This window comes from Propithecus coquereli, unplaced genomic scaffold (genome assembly GCF_000956105.1).
Source record: "Propithecus coquereli isolate 6110/MARCELLA unplaced genomic scaffold, Pcoq_1.0 Scaffold76, whole genome shotgun sequence".
NCBI classification, from domain to species: Eukaryota; Metazoa; Chordata; class Mammalia; order Primates; family Indriidae; genus Propithecus; species Propithecus coquereli.
Genome location: NW_012153729.1, coordinates 6,407,850 through 6,432,386, shown reverse-complemented (window position 1 = coordinate 6,432,386; position 24,537 = coordinate 6,407,850). Strand labels below are relative to the sequence as shown.

The window sequence follows — 24,537 nt, the reverse complement described above, 5'->3', positions numbered from 1 at the left end:
CCGCTCCACATTCCAGACAAGGTCTAGTTTCCAACACAACCATCAAGACCCAAATGGGATTTTACTGTTAAAAAGGAAGGGGGGGGAGCCACTGCCAAGTAACAAAACAGATTCCCTCCCCCTACCCCCGATCATAATATGAGAAATGCCCGTCGGCCCCTGCCCACCCATCCAGGATGCCCTCGCCCCAGAGGTGGGCCAGGTACCCCATCTCCATAACAGTTCCTCTCCCCCATTTCCAAGGCCGAGACTGGCCACAGGTCTGCGTAGGGTTTTGGCAACAGCGGTCTGTCCAGGGCTGGGAGGCCAGGGAGCCCAGGCATTCTGGACATGCCTCCTGGCCTCACCTCCCTTCCCCAGTGGCACTGAAAGCGTGGACAGGTTGGGCAGACACCCCTGCAATCCCTGGGTTCAGGAGCCCCGGCCTGCCAAGATCCTGAGCTTCTGCTCCCTGGTCATCGCCACCTGTCCAGCCTCCGCCTCCAATGGCCTGCTACACCCCATTCAGTCTTGGGTGGCAGGAGAGCCAGTTCCACGCAGAGCCCCTCAGTTATGCCGGAAGCGTCCATCTCTGCCATGGGTGCTTGCGCCATGGAGCAGGCGGGGCCCACGAGTAGCCCGTCGGGAAATGCCAGCTGGGTTGGGGGGAACAGCAAGGGGCGAGGGGTCCCCAGAGCCTACAACAGAGGCAGGGCCAAGATCAGTGGTTTAGGAATGCCTTCCCATCCCCTCCTATCACCCAGTGGCCTTGAACTCCTTAGGAGCGCACCCCAAAGATGCCAGTCCCACGAGTATTGTGTGCGAGAACCATGCCTCCAGCAAGGGGTGGCCAAGGCCTCTCCCTCCCCCTTCCCTCCCTTGCCGGTACTGACCCGTGTTCTGGCTTGGAGAGAGTTTGACTTTGGCCAAAGGCAGCGTGACCTTTCGCAGATGCTGGGTACCGGGAGCTGGGTGCATCCTGTGGTCTGAGATGCTCCCTGCAGGACGGGGCCCCTGGAGGTGTGTCTTGGGGCGGGAGAGCTGTGTTGGTTGAACAGTGCGGTGAGGCGGGGATCTGCCACCGGGATCTGCCCCAGCTACTATGCCAGCCGGGGGACAGAGGCTTTATGGCGGGGGGTGCCTCTGGGTGTGGTGCAGGCCAGAGGTGCCTTGGGGGCCTCTGGAGGAATCTGACCTTCAGGGCCCCATCTGAAGGGGCCCAGACACCCCACCCCCTGCCCCTAGCCTCACCCCTTGCCCTGTGACCTCGAAGGACCGGGACCTCCGCTTCCTCCTCTTCGCCTCCAGCGACTCCTCCCTCTTCTTGCCGGGGCTTTTCTTCAGGCCACGCAGCCAGGGCCCAGGGCCATCACCGCGATGCCCAGCCGCCAGGGGTGGGGCCTCGCCCGTGCTGCTGGACAGGTTGTCCTCGCTGGCAGCATGCTGCAGCATGGGGCTGGGTGGCCGCTTGCAGGCCAGCTGCCCTGGGGGCTGCACATCTTCAGCCTCACTCAGCGAGCCCAGGGACAGGCTGCTGCGCTCTGTCGCGGGCACCAGCAGGTGGCGCCCCTCAGGGGCCAGGGCCCGAGAGCGCCGCCGGGCGGCCTTCACTGAGATGCACTTGGTGCCGGTCAGGATCTCCTTCCTCTCTGCAGCGGAACACAGGGAGCGCCCAACCCCAGATCAAGGCCGCCTCCCAGCACCCTCCTCTGCATGGCAGACATGGGCGGCAGCCAGACCGCCTGGGTTTCAATCCCAGCACCCCCAGTGACTTGCTGTGTAAGAAACTTGGGACACTTTTGTGAGCCTCACTTCCGCCTGTAAACAAGGGATGGTAAAACTAACCCCATAGTTTTATTTCAGGATTAATGGAGATAATGGGCTTAAACTGCAGTGTCCAGGGGGCAGGCATGCAGTTGACAGTTGCTATTACAATGAAAAGGCATGATTATAAGTGCCTTGTGTTCCCCATTCTAATTTCTGGTTGTGCTCCCAGCTCTCTGTGTGTCCTTGAGCAAGTGGCTAGTCCTCGGGGGGCACTGGGGCCTCTATAGAATAGGTAGCACCCAATGCCTGGGTGCACTTGGCAGAACAGAGGGCAAGAGGGGCTTAGGGCTGGGTGATCTGAGCAGTTTAGATGAGGCCAGGCAGGGGCTGGCAGGCTAGGCAGGGGCTGGCAGGCTGGGCAGGGGCACACACACCTTTGTGGGACAAGGGGATCTCCGACAGATTCTCGCTGCTGTCAGGGGAAGAGTTGATCCGGCTGCCCAGGCTGTCCAGAGCGGGGGCCTGCGGGGCAAAGTGGTTGGGAGGAGGGAACCCTCCAACACAGCAGGGACCCCATGCCCCACTCAGCAGAGGAAGCGGGGGTTCAGGGGTGGTGGCCATTTAGGAAAGGCTTCCTCCTGACTGCTGCATGTCCGCCCCTGTGCCCCCACCCCCAGCAGGGGCGCTCTGGGGGCCAGTGGGTGCTCACAGCTCACCTCCTGGCTCACCAGGCTGCCAATCTGGATGGGAGGTGGGGTGGGCACAGAGGAGCTCTTCATCTGCCAAGCTCTGGGACTGGCCTTGAACACGCGGTGGGCTTCACTGAGGTTGGCAGAGGAGGATGGGTGGCTGTTGACCAGGCTGGTCCCACCGAGGTCCCACCCCAACCCCAGGGAGAAGCTGGTGTGGAGGGATAGAGAACCCAGGAGTCCTGGCTCTAGACTGTGCCACCTTCTCCCTTTCATTCTGGCTCCGTCTTCCCCATTTAGGCCTGATCCAGGTTGGCCTCCCTGGGACAGGGCACAGCATGATGGCTGGGGCAGGTGGTCCCTGGTCTCACCTCTCCGTGCCGAGGGTGGGGAGGGTGCTGTTCTGTGGGTGCTGAGTGTCAGAGCTCAGTGTCTTCACGCTCTCTGGGTCAGAATCTGGGGTCAGTGCGGTTCCTGCTGGGGTAATCTTGGGCAAAGAGCTGTCCTGGGAGGGGGAGTAGGGGTGGACAGTCAGAGTTGGTCCTGGACCAAGTAGCAGCACAGGGGGAAAGAGCTGTCACATGGGCTGGCAGCCCCAGAAGGGCAGTGGGCTCCCAGGGGTAAGCTGTGGTCTGCTGGGCATCCCCTAGTGGCATTGCCTGGTGGCCTGGACTCCTGGGAGGGCATCTGGGGTCATTTGTGATATCTCAGATGGCCAACCCTGACCCTCAGACTTTGGGTGGGGACAAGTGACAGAGAGGAATGCCCGGGGATGGAAGTCTTACTTAGGCTTGGCAAGGCTTTGGGTGGGGTAAGAAGGGAAGGAAATCACCTCCCTGAGGGGCTGTCCAACTTGGTCCCACTCCCATCCTGGCTGCTCCTCCCTTGGCACATATGCTCAGGTCCAGGCGCCTACCTGCAAGGCCCTGGAGGCCACGCGGTCCATGATGGTGGCCCGCTCCAGGCTGCCCTCCTCCAGCTCCCGCAGGTACACTTCGTAGAGCTCCTCCAGGTGTTGGGGGACAGCCAGGTTGTAGTCTGCCGGGGGAGGGGGAGGGCTAAGCGTGTGCCCGCGGGCCCTCCGCAGGTGGCTTGGACGCGCAGGGCGCAGACCCTACCGTCGATGACCTGCCGCTGGCCCTGGATGATCTCGTCGCAGAGGCTGCGGTGCTGCTCCAGGCGGCGCACGGCCTCCCGGCGGTGGCGGAGTGCACCGTCGCGAAGCAGCGCGTGCGACTGCAGCTCGGTGTTCTCCACCTCGAGCTCGTGTACGCGGCACAGCAGGCTGAGCACCTCGCGCTGCTCCTCGGAGCCAATGCGCCGCGGCAGCGTCTCCTCCAGGCGCCGGCCGCGCGCGCGCAGCTCCCGGCAGCGCTGCTCCAGCGCCAGCTGCGGGAGACGTGGGGTCACCACCAGGCAGCTGCGAAGAGCCCGGGCCCTCGCCCTTCCAGCCCCTGGACTCCTGGCATCGGCATCGAGCTGGTGCTCAAGCCTCTAAGATGCATCTTGGGCCTTGCGACCGTGGGCTGCTCCAAGGTGGCCCCTCTGTGCCTACTATCTTGGGGACTGACCACAATCCGCCCCTGGAACCAGCTCTGTGGACAGCTGCTTAACCCCAGCCTATCCGAGCCCTCAGGACTCGCCATACCCTGAAGCCCCCCTGGCTTGGTTATGCCCCAGAACAGAAGGCAAGGATGTCATCTGGAAAACTCTGATTATACCACCAGCTGCCATTCCTTGAGTCCTTGGTATGTACCAGGCATTTATTTAGTCTTCCCAACAACCCCAGGAGGTCTGTACCTTAACTGCTCCCTATTTACAGATGAGGAGTGTGAGGCACAGAGAGGTTAAAGAACTTAGCAAGGTCACACAGGATTTGCAGCCTGAGCTCCCAGGTCTCACTACGCGCCCCTCCCCCAGCCCCTCTGCCTCCTCTCTCACACCCGCTCTCCCAACCCCAGAACCCTGCACACCTTCTGCCTGCGCAGGTTCTTCTGCTCGCCCGCCAGGGCTGCGATGCTCTCCCGGGCTGCCGCCACCTCGGGCGGCTCCAGGATGTCTGGCTGGTCATCGCCTGTGTCAGAGTCCTTCTCGCTGTCGTCCTTGGTGTAGGATTCCTTCCGCTGCTCCTCCCGCCATTTGAGGGCCCGGCGGGACTTCTCGTGCTCCCAGCTGCGGCAGCCCCACCCGGGGAGACATGGGATTCAGGCCGTGGGGGCAGGGCACGGCGTGCACCGCAACTCCCGCTGCTCTGCCCCCGGACCACGGTGTGACCTGCAGGGTCCCACGGCAGGGGGTGCGTACCCGGCGATGGTGAGCAGATGCCGGGAGGTGTCGATCTGGACCTCCATGGAGTGGTTCTCCAGCTCCAGCAGGCGCCGCCGCACGTCCATCTGCTCCTGAAATGCGCCGATGAGCTGCTCCCGAAGCTGTCCCATCTCGGCCTGCTCGCCCTGCCCGCTGTGCATCTGGACCTCGGCTGCCCAGGGGGTGGGGATGGGAGAGGTCAGTGGCGGGGGCAGGCTCAGTCTGGGCTCACCTGGGGCTCTCTCCTCTCTTTCTTCCCAACCCGCTGCTTCCAATTCCTGTCCAACCACTTCCTCCTCCAGGAAGACCTCCTAGCTGACTGCCTCCTCCCACACCCATGACCACACTGGGTCTGTAGGCTGCTGCCCAAAGGTGATTCCTAGCTCCTGTGTGTGAACTTGGAGCTAGCCCTTACAGCACCTTCACGCCAGCTATAAAGAGGCGCCCCTTGGAAGCTTTACTGCCATCTGTTGGGAAACCATCACAGTAAACGCGCAAGTCTCCGAGGGAGGGGAGGCTCTCTGCGTGGTGGCGCACAGCCGCCCTGCTCTGCAGCGCCCAGAGTGACCCACCTGCCTCACTCATGCGAGCCCACCTGATCTTCATGGCAGCCCTCCAAAGCAGAGATCATCCCGTTTCACAGTTGAAGGCCAGAAGGCTCAGGGCAGGTGAGTGCCCAGCCCGAGGCCACCCAGCCAGAAAGAGCTGGAGTCTGGATCTGAACCCAGCACGGTCTGACCCCAGAGCAACGTGAGACCGACTGGCAGAGGGCTGCCGGAGATGGGCTCCCACGCACACCTTGGATGTGGCGGATGTCACCCCGCACCAGCCGGCTCCGGGCCTGGCCCCGCCCTGCCTGCTCCTCGATCTTGCACTTGAGCCGCTGGATCTCGCCCCGCAGGTCAGCGATGATGCTGGTGTACTGGGCGATGTGGTAGGAGACGCTGAGCAGGTTCTGCTTCACCTGTGGGGCACGGATGGGGCCCGAGGGGGCACAGTCACCCCAGGCACCGGGCCGCCTCCGTGTACTCACTGAGGCTGGCCTGCGGGGCCGTCCTTTCATTCTTCCCTGCCTCCCCCAGCCTTTCTGGATGGCAGCAATGTCCTCCTGGCCTCCAAACCCACAGCTTCCTATCACACCTCCATGCCTCTGCTAGGTCCACACTCCTAAAGTGCTGCTTCTCCTGCTCAGCAACCTTCGGTGGCTCCCTGCTGCCTGGGGGAACGCCTAATTCCTTCACTTGGTGGTGAAGGCCCTCCACTATCTCTTCGATTTTCTGTTGACTCACTGCTCCCACGCGAACACCTGCTCTGGTGGAAGAACCATCCTGCTCTCCCCACACCCACGACAGACATCATCCCCTTCCTGCCTTTAGCGCCTCTCCCTTCCCGCTCTCACCCTTCTGGAATGTCCTCCCATCCTTCAGGGTCCCACTCACTGTCCCCAAAGAGCTCCACTGAATCCCACCAGCCCACCCCCACCTCCCCATTCCCCAACTTGTCTCAGCACCCACCGCTGGCATAATTTACCTGCTACTAACAATGTTCTGAACTATCAATGAGCTATCTCAAGAAGATGTCTCCTCTCTCCCATTAAGTTCCTTGAGGGTTGGAATAAAACTTAAAGCACCAGGATCCTGGCTGGAAAATGTTATGTGTTGGAGGAATGTTCACTGCATGCTCTCTCCCATTTATCCATTCCCGCCCCTCTGCACGCGAACAGGTCGAGACGGATTTCTGACTAGACAAGACAGGGGTTCCAACAGGCCCACAGAGCGGTAGGGACATGGACCTGGAAGCCGGGCAGACCCAGGCCCAGTCTCAGTGCCATCACTGACCAGCTGGGGAGTCACTTCACCTCCCTAAGCCTCGTTGTCCCAACCTGTACAATGGGGGCAGCGATAGCACCTGCCTGATTTTGAGGATCAAATGAGATGGCAAAGAGATAATAAATGAGATAATTGGAGGGCTGAGAGCCAGTGCTCAGTCAAGGCTGCCTCTCGCGGTGGCTGGCGGGGCGAGATGCTTTGAAAACCCAAAGGTCTGAATGAGGGAGAGGAAGGGGGTGAAGGGGTACAGAGACCTGCAACAGAGGAAGTTGGGACCCTCGGGAGCTGTGGGCTTCTGGGTGGACAAGCAGGTGCAGGGAAGGGCACAGGTCACATGGGGCTGGGCAGTGGGGCCGGTGCAGCGCTGACTGGTTCCAGAGAGCATGGGGAGGGGTGGGGCAGGGATGGGCCCAGGGGCCTGGATATTGGCCCAGGAAGGCGTGCCCTGGGGGACAGGCCAGGTGCCCTCACCCTAGTCTTAATGTTCTTGGCCCGGCCAGCGTAGGTCAGGGTGTTCCGGGATTCCTCGAAGGCGGTGCTCGCCGGACTGATGTGGGCGATCATCACGGTGCGGCTGTTCCCTCCCAGGGAGTCCTGGATGGGGGGCTGAGGTCAGCCGGGACCACCTCCCCAGGCCTTCCTCCTGCCAGGCTGTCCTGGACACTCTCCTTGGCATGTGTGTTCTCTCCCTCCCTGCCCTTTCTCTCTCACACGAACAAAGTCACACGGAGTGAGGCAGAGGAAGCCCCGGCTCCAGCAACAGCCACCTGTGTGACCTTAAGCAGCGCCTTCCCCTGTGATCCTCAGCTTCTTTCCCTTATAAGATGACCATCATTTTGCAGATGTTCCACCTCCCTGCTGTGGGTACAGAGATGATGGTGGCTGATGGCAGTAAACGGTGGCTACGAGATTAGACCAGGGAGACCTCTATTTGGATCCTACATCCAGAACTTACCAGCTGAGCCCTTGGGAAAGTTACTTAACCTCTTTGTGCTCACTTGGGGGTGGGGGGGCCTCAGATACAGCTTCTTTCCCTCCTGCTGCCTGCCCTTGGGTTAGGGTTGCCAGGTAAAATACAGGATACCCAGTTAAATTTGAATTTCAGATACACAACGAATAATTTTTGTAGTATAAGTATATCCTAAATACTGCATGGGACATACTTATACTCAAACAAATTTTGCTGTATTTGACATTTATATTTAGCTGTGTGTCCTGTTTTTATTCGTTAAGTCTGGTACCTTCAGAAGCCGGGTGAGCTTGCTGTCGCGGTAGTTGATGTACTTGTTGCTGCCCTTGTCGCTGAGCGCGTTGATGCAGTTGCCCAGGGCCAGCAGGGAGCGGTTGATGTGGGCCCCCTCCTTCATGCGCTGCCCACGGTTCTGTGTCTGGGGGGCGAGCGAAGGGCATCACTGTGCCCCACCAGGGCAGGAGACTGGGTTTTGCCCCAGCCGCCCCACCAATGCCCCGGTGATCCTGGGCTATAGACTCCTCTCTCTCCCTCAGGGCCCTGGAAGGTAGCAATAACTTGACAAGAGGGCCTTGTCCTGCCCTCCTGCAGGGTCACCGAGGTCCCTGGAGAAGGAGGATGAGGAGGCCTCTGCACCAGAGTGGTGGGCTGGAGGCTGCCGAGGGCTGAGATGGCTGGAGCTTGGGCCCCCAGAGCAGGCGCCGTGGCATGGCCTGTCACACGGGGCCATGATGAGATGGGAGGGAGGCTGTGGTCCACTCTGCCCAGCCCGGTAATGCTGGGACCAGCTGGCTCCAGTGGCTGGAGGGCACACCGTCTCTTCCCATGCCACTCCTCCGTGCCCCTTCCAGGAAGCCCTTGGGGCTTTACAGGAAGAGAGGGATAATTTCTTGAACCCTGCCCTGTTCAAACCCAGCTCCACGAGTTTGAACATGAAAGGCTGTTCATTCTGTCCGGTGCTGTCCTTTGCCTTGCATTTGCACCAGTGCTAACCACAGTGACATCACCCAGCCTCCTTGCTCAGGTGACCATAAAACCGCCAAGTTTGCATGCAGGAAGGAGCCCGAGCCCACACCTGCTGGGGTGCTGCTTCACATGGCCTCAGAGCTGGGCAAGCAGGCACTAGTGGTGGGGGACAAAGATGCTTCCAGAAATGGGTGACGGGGCCCTTCTCCTCTGCTTGGCTGATGTGATTGTCGATGGGGAGCATCATCCCTGCCCTCCCTCCTTGCCCTGGGGACCAGCCTCACCTGGGAGGCGCGCTCAGAGCCGGCCAGGTCTATCATGAACAGGCGGCCCTGCCGCACCTCCTGCAAGATGTTCTTGACCCGGCTGCGCTGGCGCACGGCCACCTGCAGCACGGCGTGGGAGCGGGAGGACGTCTGGTTGGCGGCCGTGGGCTCCTGGGTCCTCTGCCGGTTTCCCTTCATCAGCAGCTGCATGATCTGGGAGGGAGGGAGGGAGGGAGGGGACGCAGCTCTTGGGGACCCCTTGCAGACGCTCCAGCAGAAGGAAGGAGCCCCAGGGGCTGGAGGGGAGGGTTCTGCCTCTGAGAGGTTGGGAAGGGGCAGGCTGGGGTGGGCTCTGTGGGCTGAGAGGCCTGGGGAGTGGCCTCCGTGCTCTGAGGTCAGGGTGTCTGTGTACACAGAGGGATGTGCTGCCTGGTCACTCTCCCAGGGTCAGCGTGGTGGGGGCACAGTGGCAGGTGTAAATGCCCCTCCTGCTGCCACTCAGGATGTTCTGTCCCAGGCCCAGCCCCAGCCCCAGCTGAGTGGGCAGCGTCTCCCTGGCTCCAGTCCTGACCCCTCCATGGCTGGCTGCACGAAACTCACCTCTTTGGCATTGATGGTGGAGACCTCGGTAATTCCTGCCACCTGGATCACCCCTTTGGCATCCTCCCTCAGCTCCAGGTACCCTAGGGCGGGGTTCAGCAGGTCCCGGATCATCTCGTTGTAGATCTGATGGGACCAGTGAGGGCAGGGAGGGAGACTGAGGGCGGGTCCAGCCCGGGGCCAGGTCCCCTCCCTCCTGAGCATAAAGAGAACGGGAGCTAGCACCTTCTGGGCCCTAGGCCCCTCTTAGAGGAGCCCCGATTGGGGGAAAGGTCCCTTCCTTTCTATGGGGGTGGGTGTGGGGCTTCAGCACCCACAGGGAACATTGGGCTGCCAGAGCCAGGGTCACAGGTGGCTTCAGAACCAAGTGGGACTCCCTGTATGGACAGGCAGGCACTGGCCAGAGCTTGGACCCGACTGATGGCCGGAACCCCCTTCCCATGCCAGGTGGGGGGCCCTGTTTGTTGCTAGGCAACCCTCATGCTACTTCTAGGGCGCACCCCCCCAACACACACACACAAAGGGAGTCTTGCTGGCGAGTCAACACCACTCCGGCAGGGCAGCCCCCTGCCGCTGGCAGCTCCGCCTCACTGCCTCCCCCAGCCGTCGCCCGGGAGACTGCTGCCGGCTCCTAGAGGGGATGGGGTCCAGCCCGTGGCTCTCCTGCCTCTTCTGGCCTCTGTGTGCTCCCCCACACCCTGCCAGGTGGGCACTAGGAGGCTGTGGCTGGGTGGGAAAGCCCACAGGGTCCAGCCCGTACATGTATGTGCAGTTTTCACCTGTGCCCACATGCGTGGAGTCCTGGAGGGAGCCTGGCAGGGCAGACAGGGTCTGCTCCAAGGAACAGGCCCCTCAGCGTGGCGAGGTTGCGAGCCATCTGGCAGGGTGGCTGAGCCTTGTGCTTCCTGGCAAGGCCACTCTGGAGTGTGGCACACTGGGCGGGGCCTGGCTTTGAAGCCACGGAGTCCTGAGTCTGAGTCTCGGGTCCCTCACTTACTGTGTGACGTTGACCTAGTGGCCTAACCTCTCTGATGAGCCTTAGGTTTTTGTAAAGTGGGGCTCATGATGTACGTGTGGGAGAGCAGCAGTGGTGAGCACCCCAGCAAGATGCCTGGTGACTGGCCCTGGGGAGTGGGCCAGCTCCATCCAGTGTGCCTCTTCGCCGCGCCTGGGTGGGGGGCTCACCTCCAGGTAGGACATGGACACCTCATATTCCATGTCATTGCTGGTCTCCTCAATGGCATGGAAGAGGTCATTGAGGGTCCGAACGTAGATGCCGGGCTCGTGGTCTGTGCCCAGCATGGTGTAGGTTTTCCCGCAGCCTGGGGTAGAACAAGGTGTGGGTGGGAGCCAGGAGTGAGGCCTCACTGGGCAGGCGCTCCTGGCAGACCTGGGTCTGTCCCCAAGGTTGGGCCCTCCCAGATGGTGGTGGGGGCAGGGAGGACAACAGCTTTGGCTCCAAATGGGGCTTTTGGGGCTGGAGGGCCCTGCAGGGGTTTGGATCAGCCGCATCCCAGCTGAGCCCAGACCAACTCTCTGATGGAAGGGATGGGGCTCGGCCTTTGAGGGGGACAGCAGGGGTGTTACAGTCCTCGCCCACGTTCTGGGCTTCCCCCTCACCTGTGGGGCCATAGGCAAAGACAGTAGCATTGTAGCCCGAGATGACACCTTCAATGAGGCTCTTGGTGGTGGCCTGATACACCATCTCCTGCAGGGAAGGGGAGAGCTGTCGGGGGCCCGGGACACAAGCAGAGCAGAGCACAGACCCTCACTGGCACGTCCTGTTCCCGGATAGGAGACGTTTCAGTCCCTGGAGCCCCAGGCCCAAGAGGAGTGGGAGTGGAGAATGGGGGAGGGGATGTCTCCACTTACACCCCACGGTGGGGGACACCAGCCTGGGAGAGAGCCCAGGACACCTGAGATGCCTCCCCCTACAGCTGGCTCCTGGCCCCCTGCCCTGGGGACGCATCACGTCTGTTCCTGGGAGCGTCCTGCAGGTGGGCAAGATGGGGTCCCTAGGAGGGTGTCAGCTTCCCCGCAGCTGTCCTGCGCCCGCCCTCCCGGCACCAGATGGGCCTCAAGCTCCTTGCTCCAGCTCCCCACCACGGAGGGTGGCGTCTCAGCGCAACGCAAGTGTATCCATGCAGGACAGGAGGCCAGGTGTGCGCCTAGGCCCTCCCTCACCTGGGTGGCAGTGAAGTCAAAGGCCACATCAAACAGGTAGGACTTTTCCCGGGAGCGATGTGCCCGCAGGATGTCGTCAGGGTCCTCCATTGGGTCCATGAGAACCACCATCTGCAAAGGTTCCCAAGCGGAGGCCGCAGTCACCTGGGATGCCCAGGCCCACATGTGGCCAACCCTCAGGAGTTAACAAAGCCCGTCTGGGCTCTGGCCTCACCCTGCCCCACTTCAGGACGTGGGCAAGGGATGGGAGGGGCCCGATGCCAGGGCCCTGGGCCTGCTCCTGTCCCTCCTAGGCTCTCCAGGCACCAAGTCCGGATGCCTGGCCTCAGACACCCAAAGGCGGAAGCCTCCCTGACAACACACAACTGCCCCTGCGAGGCCGGCACAGTCCTAGGGGAGCCGGGAGCCCCAGATCTGGGGCCCTGCCCCTAGCTGCAACGCCACGGCCCATGGCACCTCTACCAAAGGGGCAACAACGACTGCTGCTGGCACGGAGGGAGAGTTTACTTTGTATTGGGACCTGCTTCAAGCGCTCCACGTACAGTGTCGTCCAGCCCCTCCACAGTGCCAGACAGGAGGGCCAAGTATTGCTGCCCCGTTACAGTCGGGGGGAGTAGCTCGCCCCAGGGCACACGTTGGCAAGTGGAGGAACCTGGGCACAAACCCCAGATCTGGGTCCAAAGCCCACAGACTCCACCACTTCACTAATGCTATGGGGCTCCGGGACCCTCCTGCCCCGCCCTCAGCCCTCGGGCAGACTACCATGGCTGAGGGGCTTAGAGGTGACCTCACCATTGGCCCTCTGCAGCCTTGAGCCTGGGCCGGGGGTGGTGAGGGGAGCCGAGGGGCCCTGGGCTGGCAGCTAGCACGGGGCACGGTAGGCCAGTCCTGGCTGGGACTCTCCCCGGCTCACAGGCGGGTGAGGCTGTGCTCGGGGTGTGTGCGTGTTGAAACTCAGAAGGGGCCTGGCCAGGTTCTTCTCTTGCTCCAGGGGTGATGGAGGGACCCATTTTCCAGAACAGCCTCTGGGCCTGTTCCACTCTGCCCTCCCTCTGCCCCAGTGTCCTCAGTGAGCTGAGCCTCGCCCCAGGCTCTGTGCGGAGATGCAGAGGAAGGTGCTGGATCCTCGCTGGGGGTCCTGGCTAGGGTAGGGGTGGGGACAGAGTCAGCACCAGACCCGTAGAAATGATGGAAGACAATGCATGGGAGGGCTTGGGTTTAGGGGATTTAGGATGAGGGACCAGGACTTGGGCAGGTGCTGAACCCCTATGCTGCCCCTTATTGGTGGAGGTTCCTCGCGCAAGCGCCCTAGCCTGCCTGAATGTCATTCTCCTCCTCTGTCCGGTGGGACAGCAGCACGATCTACCTGCTGGGCTGTGAAGGCCCGCGAGGCAATGCGAAATGTGCTGGGGCACAGGGCCAGCACGTGCCGAGTGCACGACGGCCTTCATCCAGGACGCTAAGTGGAGGCAGGGGATGGGAAGTCGCCTGTCCTGGTACCCACGACTCTGTCATCAAGTCGAGGGCAGCAACCTCACCCTCCCCGTGGAGAACGTCACCAGGATTCAATGGGTCCTGCACCTGCCAGAGGCCCCTTTGGAGCCGAGCCATCAGGGCGGGTCCCTGTCCCTCTCGCTGCATCAGGCAGGTGCCCCTGAGAGGTGGCTGGCACCTCTAAGTGCTGGGCTCTGTGCCTGGGAGCGCCTGGGCTCCCTGGGGTCCTGGCTGGCTCCAGACAGCCAGGGGAACATCAGCCGCTGCAGGGCGCCCTCCTAATGAGGGGGAGGATGCCCCCCGGGGCCGTGGGTGCTGCGTGGAGTGCCAGACGGGTGGCCTCGGCTGGCACAGGCGCTTCACCAGCCCCTTCCTCTTCTGGTGGGAGGGACCTGGGCAGCCTCCACTGCCAGCCCCTCCTCCCAGAGCGAAACAACAACAGCTCACCTCCTGTGCACTTTAACTTGAGCAGTCCTGGTTATTTTTCTCACACGGGGAAATCAAGGCACAAAGTCACATTGCCAGGAAATGGCAGAGCCAGGATCCGGGTCCGGCAGTCTGGATCCCAGGCTGGCGCCCTGTCCACCCTCCTAAACTGCCTCTCACGCGCCCCCCCAAACCCTGCCACAGGGGGCCTTGGAGGGTGGGATTGGGGGTTCCTGCCCTGTCCCTCAGCAGTGCCCACGGTCCCAGTGAGGCCCCAACACCCACTGTGCACACTGGCCCTGCCTGATTTGACGCGAGTGGTGAGATGCTGGCCAAGGAGGGAAACTGGCCCTAACCGAGGCAGGGCACCGAGGAGCACGGCGGTCACAGGCCGCCCAAAGCAGCAGAGACGGTGGCTGCGTTCCCTTCCTGGGTCAGCAGGGGAGCTGGGGCTGCTGACAGCCCCCAAAAGGGCTGAGGAACAGACCAAGGCATGAGGTGCAGCCGCTCAGGGGCGGGGGAGGCTGGCGGGGAGCAGCAGGTGGCCAGGACCTGTGCGGGTGCTCCGGAGCTGCGTAGCAGGTCCCTCTGGGTCTATCCCTGTTGAGCTCGAGGGTTTAGGAGGCCCAGTTCTAGGAGGAGGACGACATCCTCGGGACTGCCACTGGACTCCCCTCAGCACTGTAGGCAGGCTCTGGGGTCGAAGCCCTTCCTTCGCTACCTGGACTCCTGGGGCAGGTGCGCACCTGTGCTCGTTGCATCAAACCTGGCCTAAGACCCTCGGGCATCCGGCCAGGGCCCTTATGGGATTCTCAATGGAGGGAGTCTGGGCCTGCACTGCTACATGAGCCACCCATCCCCAGCCACTGGCCACCTCCTCGGGGCCTAGGCCCAATGCCCTCTAAGGCTCTTCCAGGATCTGGTCCCTGTCCCAGGCCCCAGCAGCCTGAGCCCTGCTCTAGTTTCAGGCCCAGGTGAAGATAAAACCTGGCTCTGAGTCCCCCAGCGTGGTCCCCATGGGACGCAACAGGAACCCGACCAGCCGCACCAGCTCTCACCTTGATGCCAGTGTTCTTGTGGACACGGACAGGGCTGGTGGCCTGAGGGGTGCCTTCTGGGGGCCTTCAGTGCTGGGGAGGGTGAGCAACATGCACCAACACCCATCCCTCACCTGTGACCTTCACTCGACCTCTAGACACTGCCAAGTTTGAGACACCCTGGGCATTTGGTGCCTTTGCTATCTGGGCTCAGGCATCAGCACATTGTCAGCACAGCTGCCGTGATCCCCGCTTAAAGAGGGCTTTGTCTGGGTTCCATCTGTCTGGGCCCAGCCTCCGCCCCACCCTCCAGAGCATCACCCCCATGCCTGCCCACTCTGGCTCACAATGGAGCCCTTGTGCCCCTCTGCCAGGTGAGCTGGAGCTGAGCTGGGCAGGGGTGGGGAAGGGTGCTCCGGGCTGCCACAGAGCCCAGCGCAGAGCGTTCAGGCCAGTCGCACACGTTTGCTGAGCACCTTCCAGGTGGCAGGCACTGAGCGGTGCCACAGGGAGAAAGAGCAACGCAAGGCCAGGTTTCCTGACACCCACGGATTGTCCTAACCAGGACAGTGCCAGAGCATGGAGAGGCACCTAAGCCAGCCCTGCCACCAGAGGCAGGCTTCCTGGAAGAGGTGGCACCAGCATCGAGTCCCAAAGGATGAGCAGGAGGTGTCCGAGAGAGGTGAGGGAGGAAGAGCATCGCAGACGAATGCGTGAGCAAGGCGAGAGGCGAGAGGCGAGAGGCAGGCTGCGACAGCCGTCCTCAGCTCAGATCACTGCGGAGCTGGGGAGAGAGCGCTGGAGTTTCGCCTTCTGTCCGCTCTGCCAGGGATCCCCACTGCACGGACCCACGAGCTCACTTGAGCGTCCACCGAGGCGAGCATGCCTGTGCCCTGCCCAGGGCCCCTCTGTGAGCCCAGGGTCCTTCTGTGAGCACTCGCTGTCCCTCACTCTGAGAGGTTCCTAAACACCCTCCAAGGCTCCCTGTAAATGCCACCCTGGCTGGCACACAGCAGGGCCATCTGCTGAATGAAGCTGCCATTTACGGGGGGCGGTGAGCGCACAGGGCACAGTGTCAAGGGCTCGGGGTGCGTTTTCTCACAGCTCGTGAGTGGGCGCTCCGGTCACCGCTGGCCTGCAGATGGGGACTCAGACGGGTTCAGTCAGTTCCCCACGGCTCCCGCGAAGTGCCGAGCTGCTCAGATGCAGAGCTGTGAGTTCCAGAACCCAGGCTCTTAACCACCTGCCCGCCCACCTCACCTCTCCAAGAGAACAAGTGGGCAAACAGCTGCCTGGCTGGGTGAATGCACACTCGTTAGGGGCCAATTGTGTCCCCCACCCCCGAAATTCATATGCTGAAGTCCTAACCTCTGGTACCTTAGAAGGTGACCTCATTTGGAAATAGGGTTGTTACAGGTGTAAACAGTTAAGGGAGGATGAGGTCATACCGGGGTAGGGTGGGCCCTTAATTCAACATGACTAGTGTCCCTATTAAAAGGGCAAATTTGGGCAGAGATATGCGCAGGACAGGGACATGAAGAGACACAGGGAGAAGACAGCCATCTACAAGCTAAGGAGAGAGGCCCGAGACAGACCCTTCCCTGCCACTGCCTTGATCTCTGACCTAAGGATAGTAAATCGCTGTTGTTTAAGCCACTTGGCGTGTAGCACTTTGTTACAGTGGCCTTGCAAACTAGTCTGGCCTGAGCCTCGCCCTCCACAGCCTCCCCTCCCGGCCTCCCCTCCTGGCCCTACTCTTAGTTCAATGTAGGTTTTGACCTTTCCAGACTTCCAGATGGAGTTGGAGTCTTTGAACCTGAAAACCCAAGATCCTGTAGGGAAGTGGGGGCCTTGGGCCAGGGAGAGGGTGTCTCATCGATGAGCTGTGTCCCCATCGGGGACCAGGCTCTCTCCTAGCATCTCCTAGGTGAGAAGTGCTTTGCGCAGAGCACGTCGCCAGTTCCTCCTGCTGCACACCACAAGCTGCAGGCGCGCTTACCAGCTCTGCAGTCTTAGTGGGGTTCCTTCTGACCTCCATATGGCTGGCCACAGACTGGGTTTCTCGGTCTTGGCACTACTGACACTTTGGGCTGGATCATTCCTGGTTGCGGGGGCTGCCCTGTGCATTGTAGAATGTTTAGCAGTGTCCCTGGCCTCTATCCACTAGATGCCAGTAGTACCCTTCCCCCCAGTAGTGACACTGCCAAATGTTCCCTGGGGGGCAAAATCACCTGGTTGAGAGCCACTGAGGTAGACGATTCCTCCTCTAGCCCCCAAGGACAGTGGGTGGCAAAGATCCCAAGGGAGACAGTGCCACAAATGATGCTCAGGTTTGATGTTGCTGTGTGACCTTGAGGAAGCTGCATCGCTTCTCTGGGCCTCAAGATTTCCTGACTGGAAGTTAGGGGGACCAGCAGGACCATCGCCTTGAGAGAAGAAATCATGCCAACACCCCTGTCCTGCTCAGGAAGCCTCAACAGAGACTCGGGCTCTGCTGTCCTGCCCAGCAGGGAAACGGGCCCACGGTACCCTGTTCTCACAGGTGAAGGCAACATACAGCAAAACCAAAACCTGACTCACGGTGGGCATCACCCCTGCATGGCTATTTCTGGTTTTTGTTTTTGTCTTGAATAAGGAGAATCTGTTGCTGGTCATATTTCTAGCTGTAAACGTGCCATGCTGTGAGTCCTCAGTAAAGGAGACTTTGATCCCAGAAAGGGTGTCCCTGGGCCCTGTCAGCCTTCAGGCTGGATGGAGCCCACTGAGCTCATGAAGCCGCCAAGGCCCAGCTGGTTGCTTAGGAGAGAGCTACACTTGGCTGATGTCCTGGTCAGGTCCCCACCTGGCTACAGGACTCTAAGGACTCCGAGGCTCAGGACGGGGGAGGTGTGACCTAGAATACAGTCTAGGGCGGTGTCTCCCAGAGGGTCTGCAGAGGCCTTCACCAGAGCTACCCAGGAAGACTGCAAAATGCAGATGCTCGGGCACTGCCCAGATTCAGAGAGTCAGAGTCCCTGGGGGAGTGGGTGCATAAATCTGCATTTTTTACAAGCACCCTCTCTTCACACCCACCCAGATGCTAAGTGGAAGGATCCTTGCACCCTAGCAGCATCGCGCATAACACCCCAAAAGTGGGAGTAACCCAGATGCCCATCAGCTGCTGAATGGACGAACCAGCGCGGTGTGTCCACACCTGGAGTATCGTTCAGCCACAAGTGGGGTGAAGTTCCGATATAAGCTGTAACGTAGATGAACCTCGAAAACACCAGGACCACACAGTGCACGATCCCATTGATGTTAAATGTCCATGATGGGCCGTACAGAGACGGAAGGTAGTTTGGGGTTGCAGGGGCTGGGCGCGCTAGGGACATGGCGGGTGGCTAAGGGGGAGGAGGGAAGAATCCTGCGCCCTCCCCAGGCCACTCCCCACCATGCTCAGCTCTTAGGGCAACAGGGCCAAGAAGCATCCAGATGGCAGGTGTGAGGGAGCTGCCCACCCCACTGTCCCCCAGGCAGGCAAGTGGGTAAAGGCAGCTGCCCCCACGGCACTTGGCATCTGTCACCTTATACCTTATTTATCTTTCACGAGAGCTCTGCCCTGCGGCCCTCCCACACACCATCTCCTCTAATCCTCCTGGCAGCTCGGGGCGGGTGGAGCAGGTCTCTTATTCTCCTGTCTTCTGATGAGGAAACCAAGACCCAGGCTGGCCCACCAGCACCCGGCCAGGACATGGCAGGCCTGAGAATGCCTGGGTGTTCTGGTCGCCATGTCACGCCGCCAGCCCAGTCTTGCTCGGTGGCCCTCCTGCCTTCTCTCCTCTTCCCCTCCCACCTCCGCCCTGCTCTGCTGGCCTTGGCCCCACTGCCAGGCTTGTGGGGGGCCCCAGGAGCAGAGGGGGTGGCAGTTGGCTTGGAGCAGACAAATGCTAATTATGGGATTACACGCATTGTCGTTGCCTTAAATCCTGCAGACAAACAGGACCTGAGAGCCAGGAGGAGGGTCAGTGGCTACGGGCTGGGGGGGTTGCGGGGAGGGGTGCTGTGTGATCTGCAGCTCCTCCCCCCACTGGAACTCTGGGCCCTTCCAGCTTCTCAGGCTGTCACCGGGGGCTCTGGCTTTAGGCTCTAGTCTCACCCCATATGCTACCGAGAGATGGAGCCCCCACCAACACTCCTCCAGGAGCACAGACAGGGGGCGGGGGGGCGGTGCCCCTGGGGACCGTCCTGAGAGCTCTGACATGGGGAGCGGGAAGACACAAGGTAGGCCAGGGTTTACTTACCTCTGGGGCCTGAAACCACCCCATAGTTCAGCCCTTGGGATAAACTCACCGTTGTTAACCCCTAAATAACACGTGCCAGGTGCATCCGTTAGCCCACGAGGACCCCTCAAAGAAGACATTAGGATACTGCCCAGAACTGAACTGGGGCCACAGGCCTGCCAAGGCACCTGAACTGTCCCCTTACAAATCCAGACCCTAACTCCAGCTTTCCCAGAATCTAAGCACGCGGGCCACTTGTCCCCAGAGGACGCTCTGTCTGTGGGAGTGTCTACCTCTGCCAGGCTCCATTGCTACAACTGCCCTCATTCGAGATGTCCCCAGGAGAACGGTGCCTAGCCCTGAGGAAGGCTGTCCTCGTGGTGGCCCGAGCCAGGGGGTGACCGAGTCCCTCGTCCATCTCGCCCCACTGAGCACCCACCATGTTGTCCTGGGTCAGCTCCCAGACACCCCCTGCCCACCGGGCCTCCAGGCCCCAGGAGGAAGGAGCAGAGCTCCCACTGCCCGGCCGGCGCGTCGGTGAGGCTGACCGTGACTGGCCCGAGCCTCCCTCAGGGCCAGGGCTGCAGATGGACCTCGGGGTCACTAGAGAGGGGTGGAAGTTGGGGTGGGCGTGCTGGTCAGAGTGGGGACAAGGGACGCTGACGTCTGTTTTGCTTCTTGGATTTGTGTGTCTTCACTCCTGGTGGCCAGGGCCTTACTTGTCAGTGGGACAGCTCGTTTTCAGGAGGTTCCCTGCCTGTGGCTACTCCCAAACTGCAGGCCTTGGTTAGCAGGGCTGGGCCCGGCCCCTGGTGTGAGCCCATCTGTGACCCCACTGGGGACAGAGGGAGCCCAGGGCAGAAGCCCGCAGGGAGTTTGCGTGGAGAGCCCCGAGTCTAGCCGCTCAGACAACCCTCTCCGGTCTCCCAGCTGACAAAGGAGCAGCCCTGTTAGAAACGCCCAGCTTGGGGGCCTTCTCGGAGGCGGAGGCATGTCTTGGATGGATTAGGCCGCACCCGGAGAGGGAGCCTCCCCCTTTGTGCTGGCAGGGACAGAAAGGAGCCAGTGTTTGCTGCGTGTGGGTACACAATGGGCTGTCCCCTTGACGGGGAGCGTTTCCATCAGCATCAGTTAATATTTGTCAGCCCCCGCACGGGCCAGGAGCCAGGAGTAGCAGAGAGAGACATCATTGTCCCTACCCGGGGACCTGATATCTTCCGGGACAAGTTGGACAAACAGGGAGTGGCTTTGCCTGGGAGGAGGTTTCTCCTCCTGAGCTCTGCGGCTCTCCAGGGCTGACACCTCTCGGGGGCCAAGCCAGCAGCCCCGGGAACGTCAGTCTCCAGCAGCAGACGACGGCTCACTCTGCGAGGCTTCCTACGTGCAGGCACTGGGTAGGCACATGCACACGTCACCCCACAAAGGACCTCCACTTACAGATGAGGCAACTGGGACCCCTGGGAGCAAGACCCCCAAGGCCACACATGTGGCAAATGGCAGAGCCCACCCTATGCTACCGTTATGCACATTCATTCTGCTCCAGCTGGACCCAACCAATTTAGACGGGTCTTCCCATCACCCCTGCTTTCCCTGGGGTCTTTGAGGAAGCCTACCCTATTTCCGATAGGAATAGGGGAAGAGAAATTGGGGGACTGGTACCAATGGCTCTACTGTGCCCACAGCTCCACCACCACCACTGAAGGAAGAGGCTTGGGTGGGCACCTGCGCCTGGGAGCCCAGAGGTGGGCAGGCATCGGAGGCTGTGCCATCCACCTGGTTTGCTTGTCATGGCTGGAGGGACCTGGGCCCAGGGGCATCCGGTGCTCCCTGGTGCCTTTCTCTACACTGCACAGCACCCTCGGACTTCTCTGACCCGCCAGCACACCCCGCTGCAGTGCCCATGCCCACCCCACACCTGAGTCCTCAACTGCCGCCCAAACGAACACCCTGGCCGAGGTCTACAGAGTGTGTGGTTTGGCCCCATCCATGTCTCCAGCCTTATTTGCACCTCTCACCCCCTCACTCCTGCTTGAGCCGCCTGGCGCCTTCTCAGTTACCCAATTGCATCACAACCGCCCACAGGGCCTTTGCACATGCAAGTCCCTCAGGTCAAAATTTCTCCTCTCATGCACACTCCTAATGACCTCTTCATCTCCCCTCATGTTTCAGCTCAAGCTTGGTTTCCTAAGGGAGCCCCCTTACCTCCAGGGCTAGGTCAAGTTCCCCTCTTAGTCCATAGCACTACTTTGCAGCCCTTGTTAGCCGCAAACTCATGATTGTTCACAATTCAATTCTTTTCCTTTATTTATTTTAGAGATAAAGTCTCACTCTGTCACCCAGACTAGAGTGCAGTGGCATTATGTTAGCTCACTGCAGCCTCCAACTCCTGGGCTCAAACCATCCTCCAGCCTCAGCCTCCCAAGTAGCTGGGATTACAGGCACATGCCACCATGCCTGGCTAATTTTTATATTTTTTTGTAGAGACTGGGTCTCACTATGTTGCCCAGGCTAGTCTTGAACTCCGGGTCTCAAGTGATCCTCCCACCTTGGCCTCCCAAAGTGCTGGGATTACAGACATGAGCCACTATGCTTGGCCTCAGTTCTTTCATTAATGCACTAGACTATAAGGTAGGGGGAGGACAGTGTCTTTTCTGTTCACCATAGTTTCCCAGCTTCGAGCATGGTCCCCAGCGTGTTGTGGGTACTTGATAAATATTTATTGCCTCGTGTGCTGTGCCCCCCTCCTCTTGGTGACATGAGGACTAAGATTGCAAACAGACAGCCAAGGACTTTGCCAAGTACGAACACTCTGGAAGTGAGCTTTAGCTCTAGACCACGTGAATACGAGCTCTATGGGAAGTAGGCATATTAAGGTGGAAAGTCAAGCCATGGGCATACGAAAGGCTACAGAAGCTCTTAGCTCTCCTTGGATCAATCTAGGAAGGCTTCTTGGAAGAAGAGCCCCCACCTTCCTTAACAGTGTTGTTAATGGTACAGCCAAGAGTTCAGTGAGCAGAGGAAGGATGTGAGCCAGAGAGGCCCTTCCTGTCCCCCCAGGTGAGCTGAGTGCTCTCAGCAGACCCCTGCCCTGCAGCTCCGGCTGCAGCCCTGCGTACCTGCTCATCCACTTTATGGGCGATGAGGGTGGCTCCTTCCTCCAGCTCTGCCACGCTGATGGGCCGGATCCGGAGCGCCACCTGAAAGCAAAGACCAGACCCCCTGGATTAGAGGAAGAGGGCCACGCTGGGCCTCAGAGAGAAGAGGGAGAAGACTTGGGGATGCCTCCCCCAGGCAAGGCCCTCGGTTCTCGGTTCTCGGTGTCCAGCCATCCCGGGCCTCCTTTGTCCTAAGGAAAACTCTACCTAGGTAAGAGGGCAGCAGGCCCCCAGGGTGTCGGTCTGTGTCTGAGTCTACGAATTCTCCCAGGAGCTGGTGGCCTCAGGGAGAGCCCCGGGGGAGGGAGCTGTCTGTTCCTCCCGCCCGCGTGAGCCTGGAGCCCAAATGAAGCACCTGCAGCTGCCCTGGGCTTGCGCCTGGAGCCCTTGTCACGGGGCAGCCTGTCTGCGTCCATGAGTGATGCGCCGCAACTGAAGGTGAGGGCACGGCGGGTGGGATGGCGGGTGGGAACGTCTCTCGTCATCCCAACGACCTGTGACCAAATTCCTACCCTGAGGAAAGTGTCACCCAGGGCCGCTCTCCGACTACTCTCCAGCCAGTGAGAAGTGGCGGGTCTTCATCCTGTCCCCAAGTCTCCCCCAAAGAACGGGGCGGAGGGGAGGAGCACGTCCTCTGCTGATCAAAGGGAAACACCTGCGGGTGTGTGGGCAGCTCGGACAGGGCCTCAGGCAGCGGAAGGACACTTCGCTTTCAGAGGGGCCTCCACTGCCTGTCAGGTCATCTTTGTAGGGTTTCCTCTGCCGAATTCCAGGGGCGGGAGGGGAGGACCCTTCATCGCTGTCCCGGGAGCACACCAGACATGTTAAGGAAAGTCGTTTGCAAAGAGACACACTCCGAGTTGCCAGGGAGGAGTTCTAGAGCCCAGCGCTTGCTTGGGGGCTGGGGCCGAGGCTCCTTCCTGGAGAAGCAAGCTTGCCCCTCAGAGGGGGACCTGGGGTAACGCTACCCTCCAGGTCCATCACTACCCACCTGCTGGTGATAAAAGCCCATTTCCAGACCTCAGAAGTTAGGGGGTAAGGAAGGGACACGTTTCCCACCCCACCCCCAGAGCCTGGTGGTGGCCTTGGGGTTGCTGAGGCTTCCCCTCATTGCTCTGTGCAGGCACCATTGATCACCAGGAATCTCTATCTTCTGTCTCTCCGCCCACCCCAGCGCCCACTCCCACCTTCTCATCCATGCCAGGCCCCAGGGCTCTGCAGGGACATCAGTCACCTCCAGCACCTCTCAGAAATACTGAGAGTCCTGACCTGGACAGCATCTGTGTTGCAGCCCAGGAACCAGCCACTCCCCGCCCCATGCTGGCTTCTCCGGTATGGGGGAGGGGGGACTCTTGCTTTCCTGCCAATGACCCCCCAGCTCCCTTTAAGCTCCTGACCTCACCAGGGCTGCAGTACCCTCTGGTTCACAGGGAAACTCCCACCTTCCTTCTGGGGCAGGTAGGTCAGGCTCGCCCCGCCCTGGCCTTTCTGGTTCAGAGAGCGGTCTTGCCCAGAGACCCCCCCTGCACAGGTTTTGGGGGTGCGGTCCCCAGTGGGAGGGTGTAAAGAGGGGAGTGGGCTGAAGTTGGGCTAGTTTTCAGGCCTCAGAAGGATGCCATGACACCTCCTTGACCCCCATCCTCCAGGACTTGGGGAAAGTTGCTCTGGGCGGTCCCAGCCCTGACCCTTGCATGTCCTCTCAGGGGGAGGGGTGAGGGGACAGGACTGCTCTGCCTGTTGGAGGCCGACGGAGGTATTCCGGGCTCTGGGGCCCACGGAGGAGGCCAGGAGGAGGCTGAAGGGGTCTCACCATGAGTTGCTGGTCCTTGGAGTCCCCGCTGTCCTTCATACTTGCGGCAGGTGGAGGGGCTCAGGCCACGACGTCGGGCATGGCCGAGCCGCACTCCCACGGCCGCCAGGTCTCGTCTGGTCACTCGTCGCAGCCTCGCCTGCGCTGCTGCTGCCTGACAACCCGAAACCAACAACGCGCCCGCGGCCAAGGGCGCTGACCGGGAGGCGGGGCCCAGGGAGGGCACGGACGGGCCACCCCGCCCCCTTCGCCCCGCCCCGCCCCGCGAGTGTTGGCCGCCTCCTCCGGGGAGGCGCCCGAGCCTGCGGCGCTGCCGTGTGCTGCCTGTGCGTCCCTCGGCCCTCGGCGCGTCCGTTTGGTGGCTCCTGGGCACCTGCCCGCACCGCCCCCACCCCCGGCTCGTGGCCCGAGCCCGGCCCCACTGCCCGCCAGGGCGCGCCAGCCCGCCACGCGGCTCGCTGCCCCTCGGGCCCCGCGCACCTGCTGCCCGCCCGCCCGCCGCCTCTCTCTCCACCTGTCTCTGGGTGTCTCCAGGGCGGCTGCTGGCAGCCTCGTGTTTCCGCGGGCGCTGCGTGCTTCGGTGGGTCCTCTGGTTTGGGTGTCCGCACCCACTATTCAGCGGCAGGGTGGGTAAAGGGTGGCCCCTTTGCCCAGGCCGCCCACCTGCATGGTGATGGGGGGAGCACCTATATTATCTGGGGTGTGTTACAGACCAGCCTGCCTCAGTGTACCCCACTAGCAAACAAGGCTCTATCCCTAAACCCAGAGTCTAGGGGAGATGGCTGGGTGGCTCCCTGCC

The 24,537-nt window shown here is 61.2% G+C and overlaps 1 protein-coding gene across 1 annotated transcript; it reads right to left on the bottom strand.

Moving 5' to 3' along the window:
- Positions 1-42: 42 nt before the first annotated feature.
- Positions 43-23,916, bottom strand: KIF19 (kinesin family member 19). Its single transcript, XM_012662306.1, has 20 exons — positions 23,739-23,916; positions 21,890-21,970; positions 11,558-11,668; positions 10,994-11,081; positions 10,559-10,695; positions 9,374-9,499; positions 8,792-8,986; positions 7,813-7,959; positions 7,043-7,165; positions 5,541-5,706; positions 4,740-4,914; positions 4,409-4,607; positions 3,554-3,824; positions 3,352-3,473; positions 2,807-2,940; positions 2,463-2,568; positions 2,181-2,268; positions 1,231-1,628; positions 873-1,020; positions 43-677 (listed from the first exon to the last, which is right to left on the bottom strand). Exons 1-20 carry the CDS (start codon positions 23,775-23,777, stop codon positions 547-549), a joined length of 2,985 nt encoding a protein of 994 aa, XP_012517760.1. The 5' UTR covers positions 23,778-23,916; the 3' UTR covers positions 43-546.
- Between the last annotated feature and the right edge of the window lie 621 nt (positions 23,917-24,537).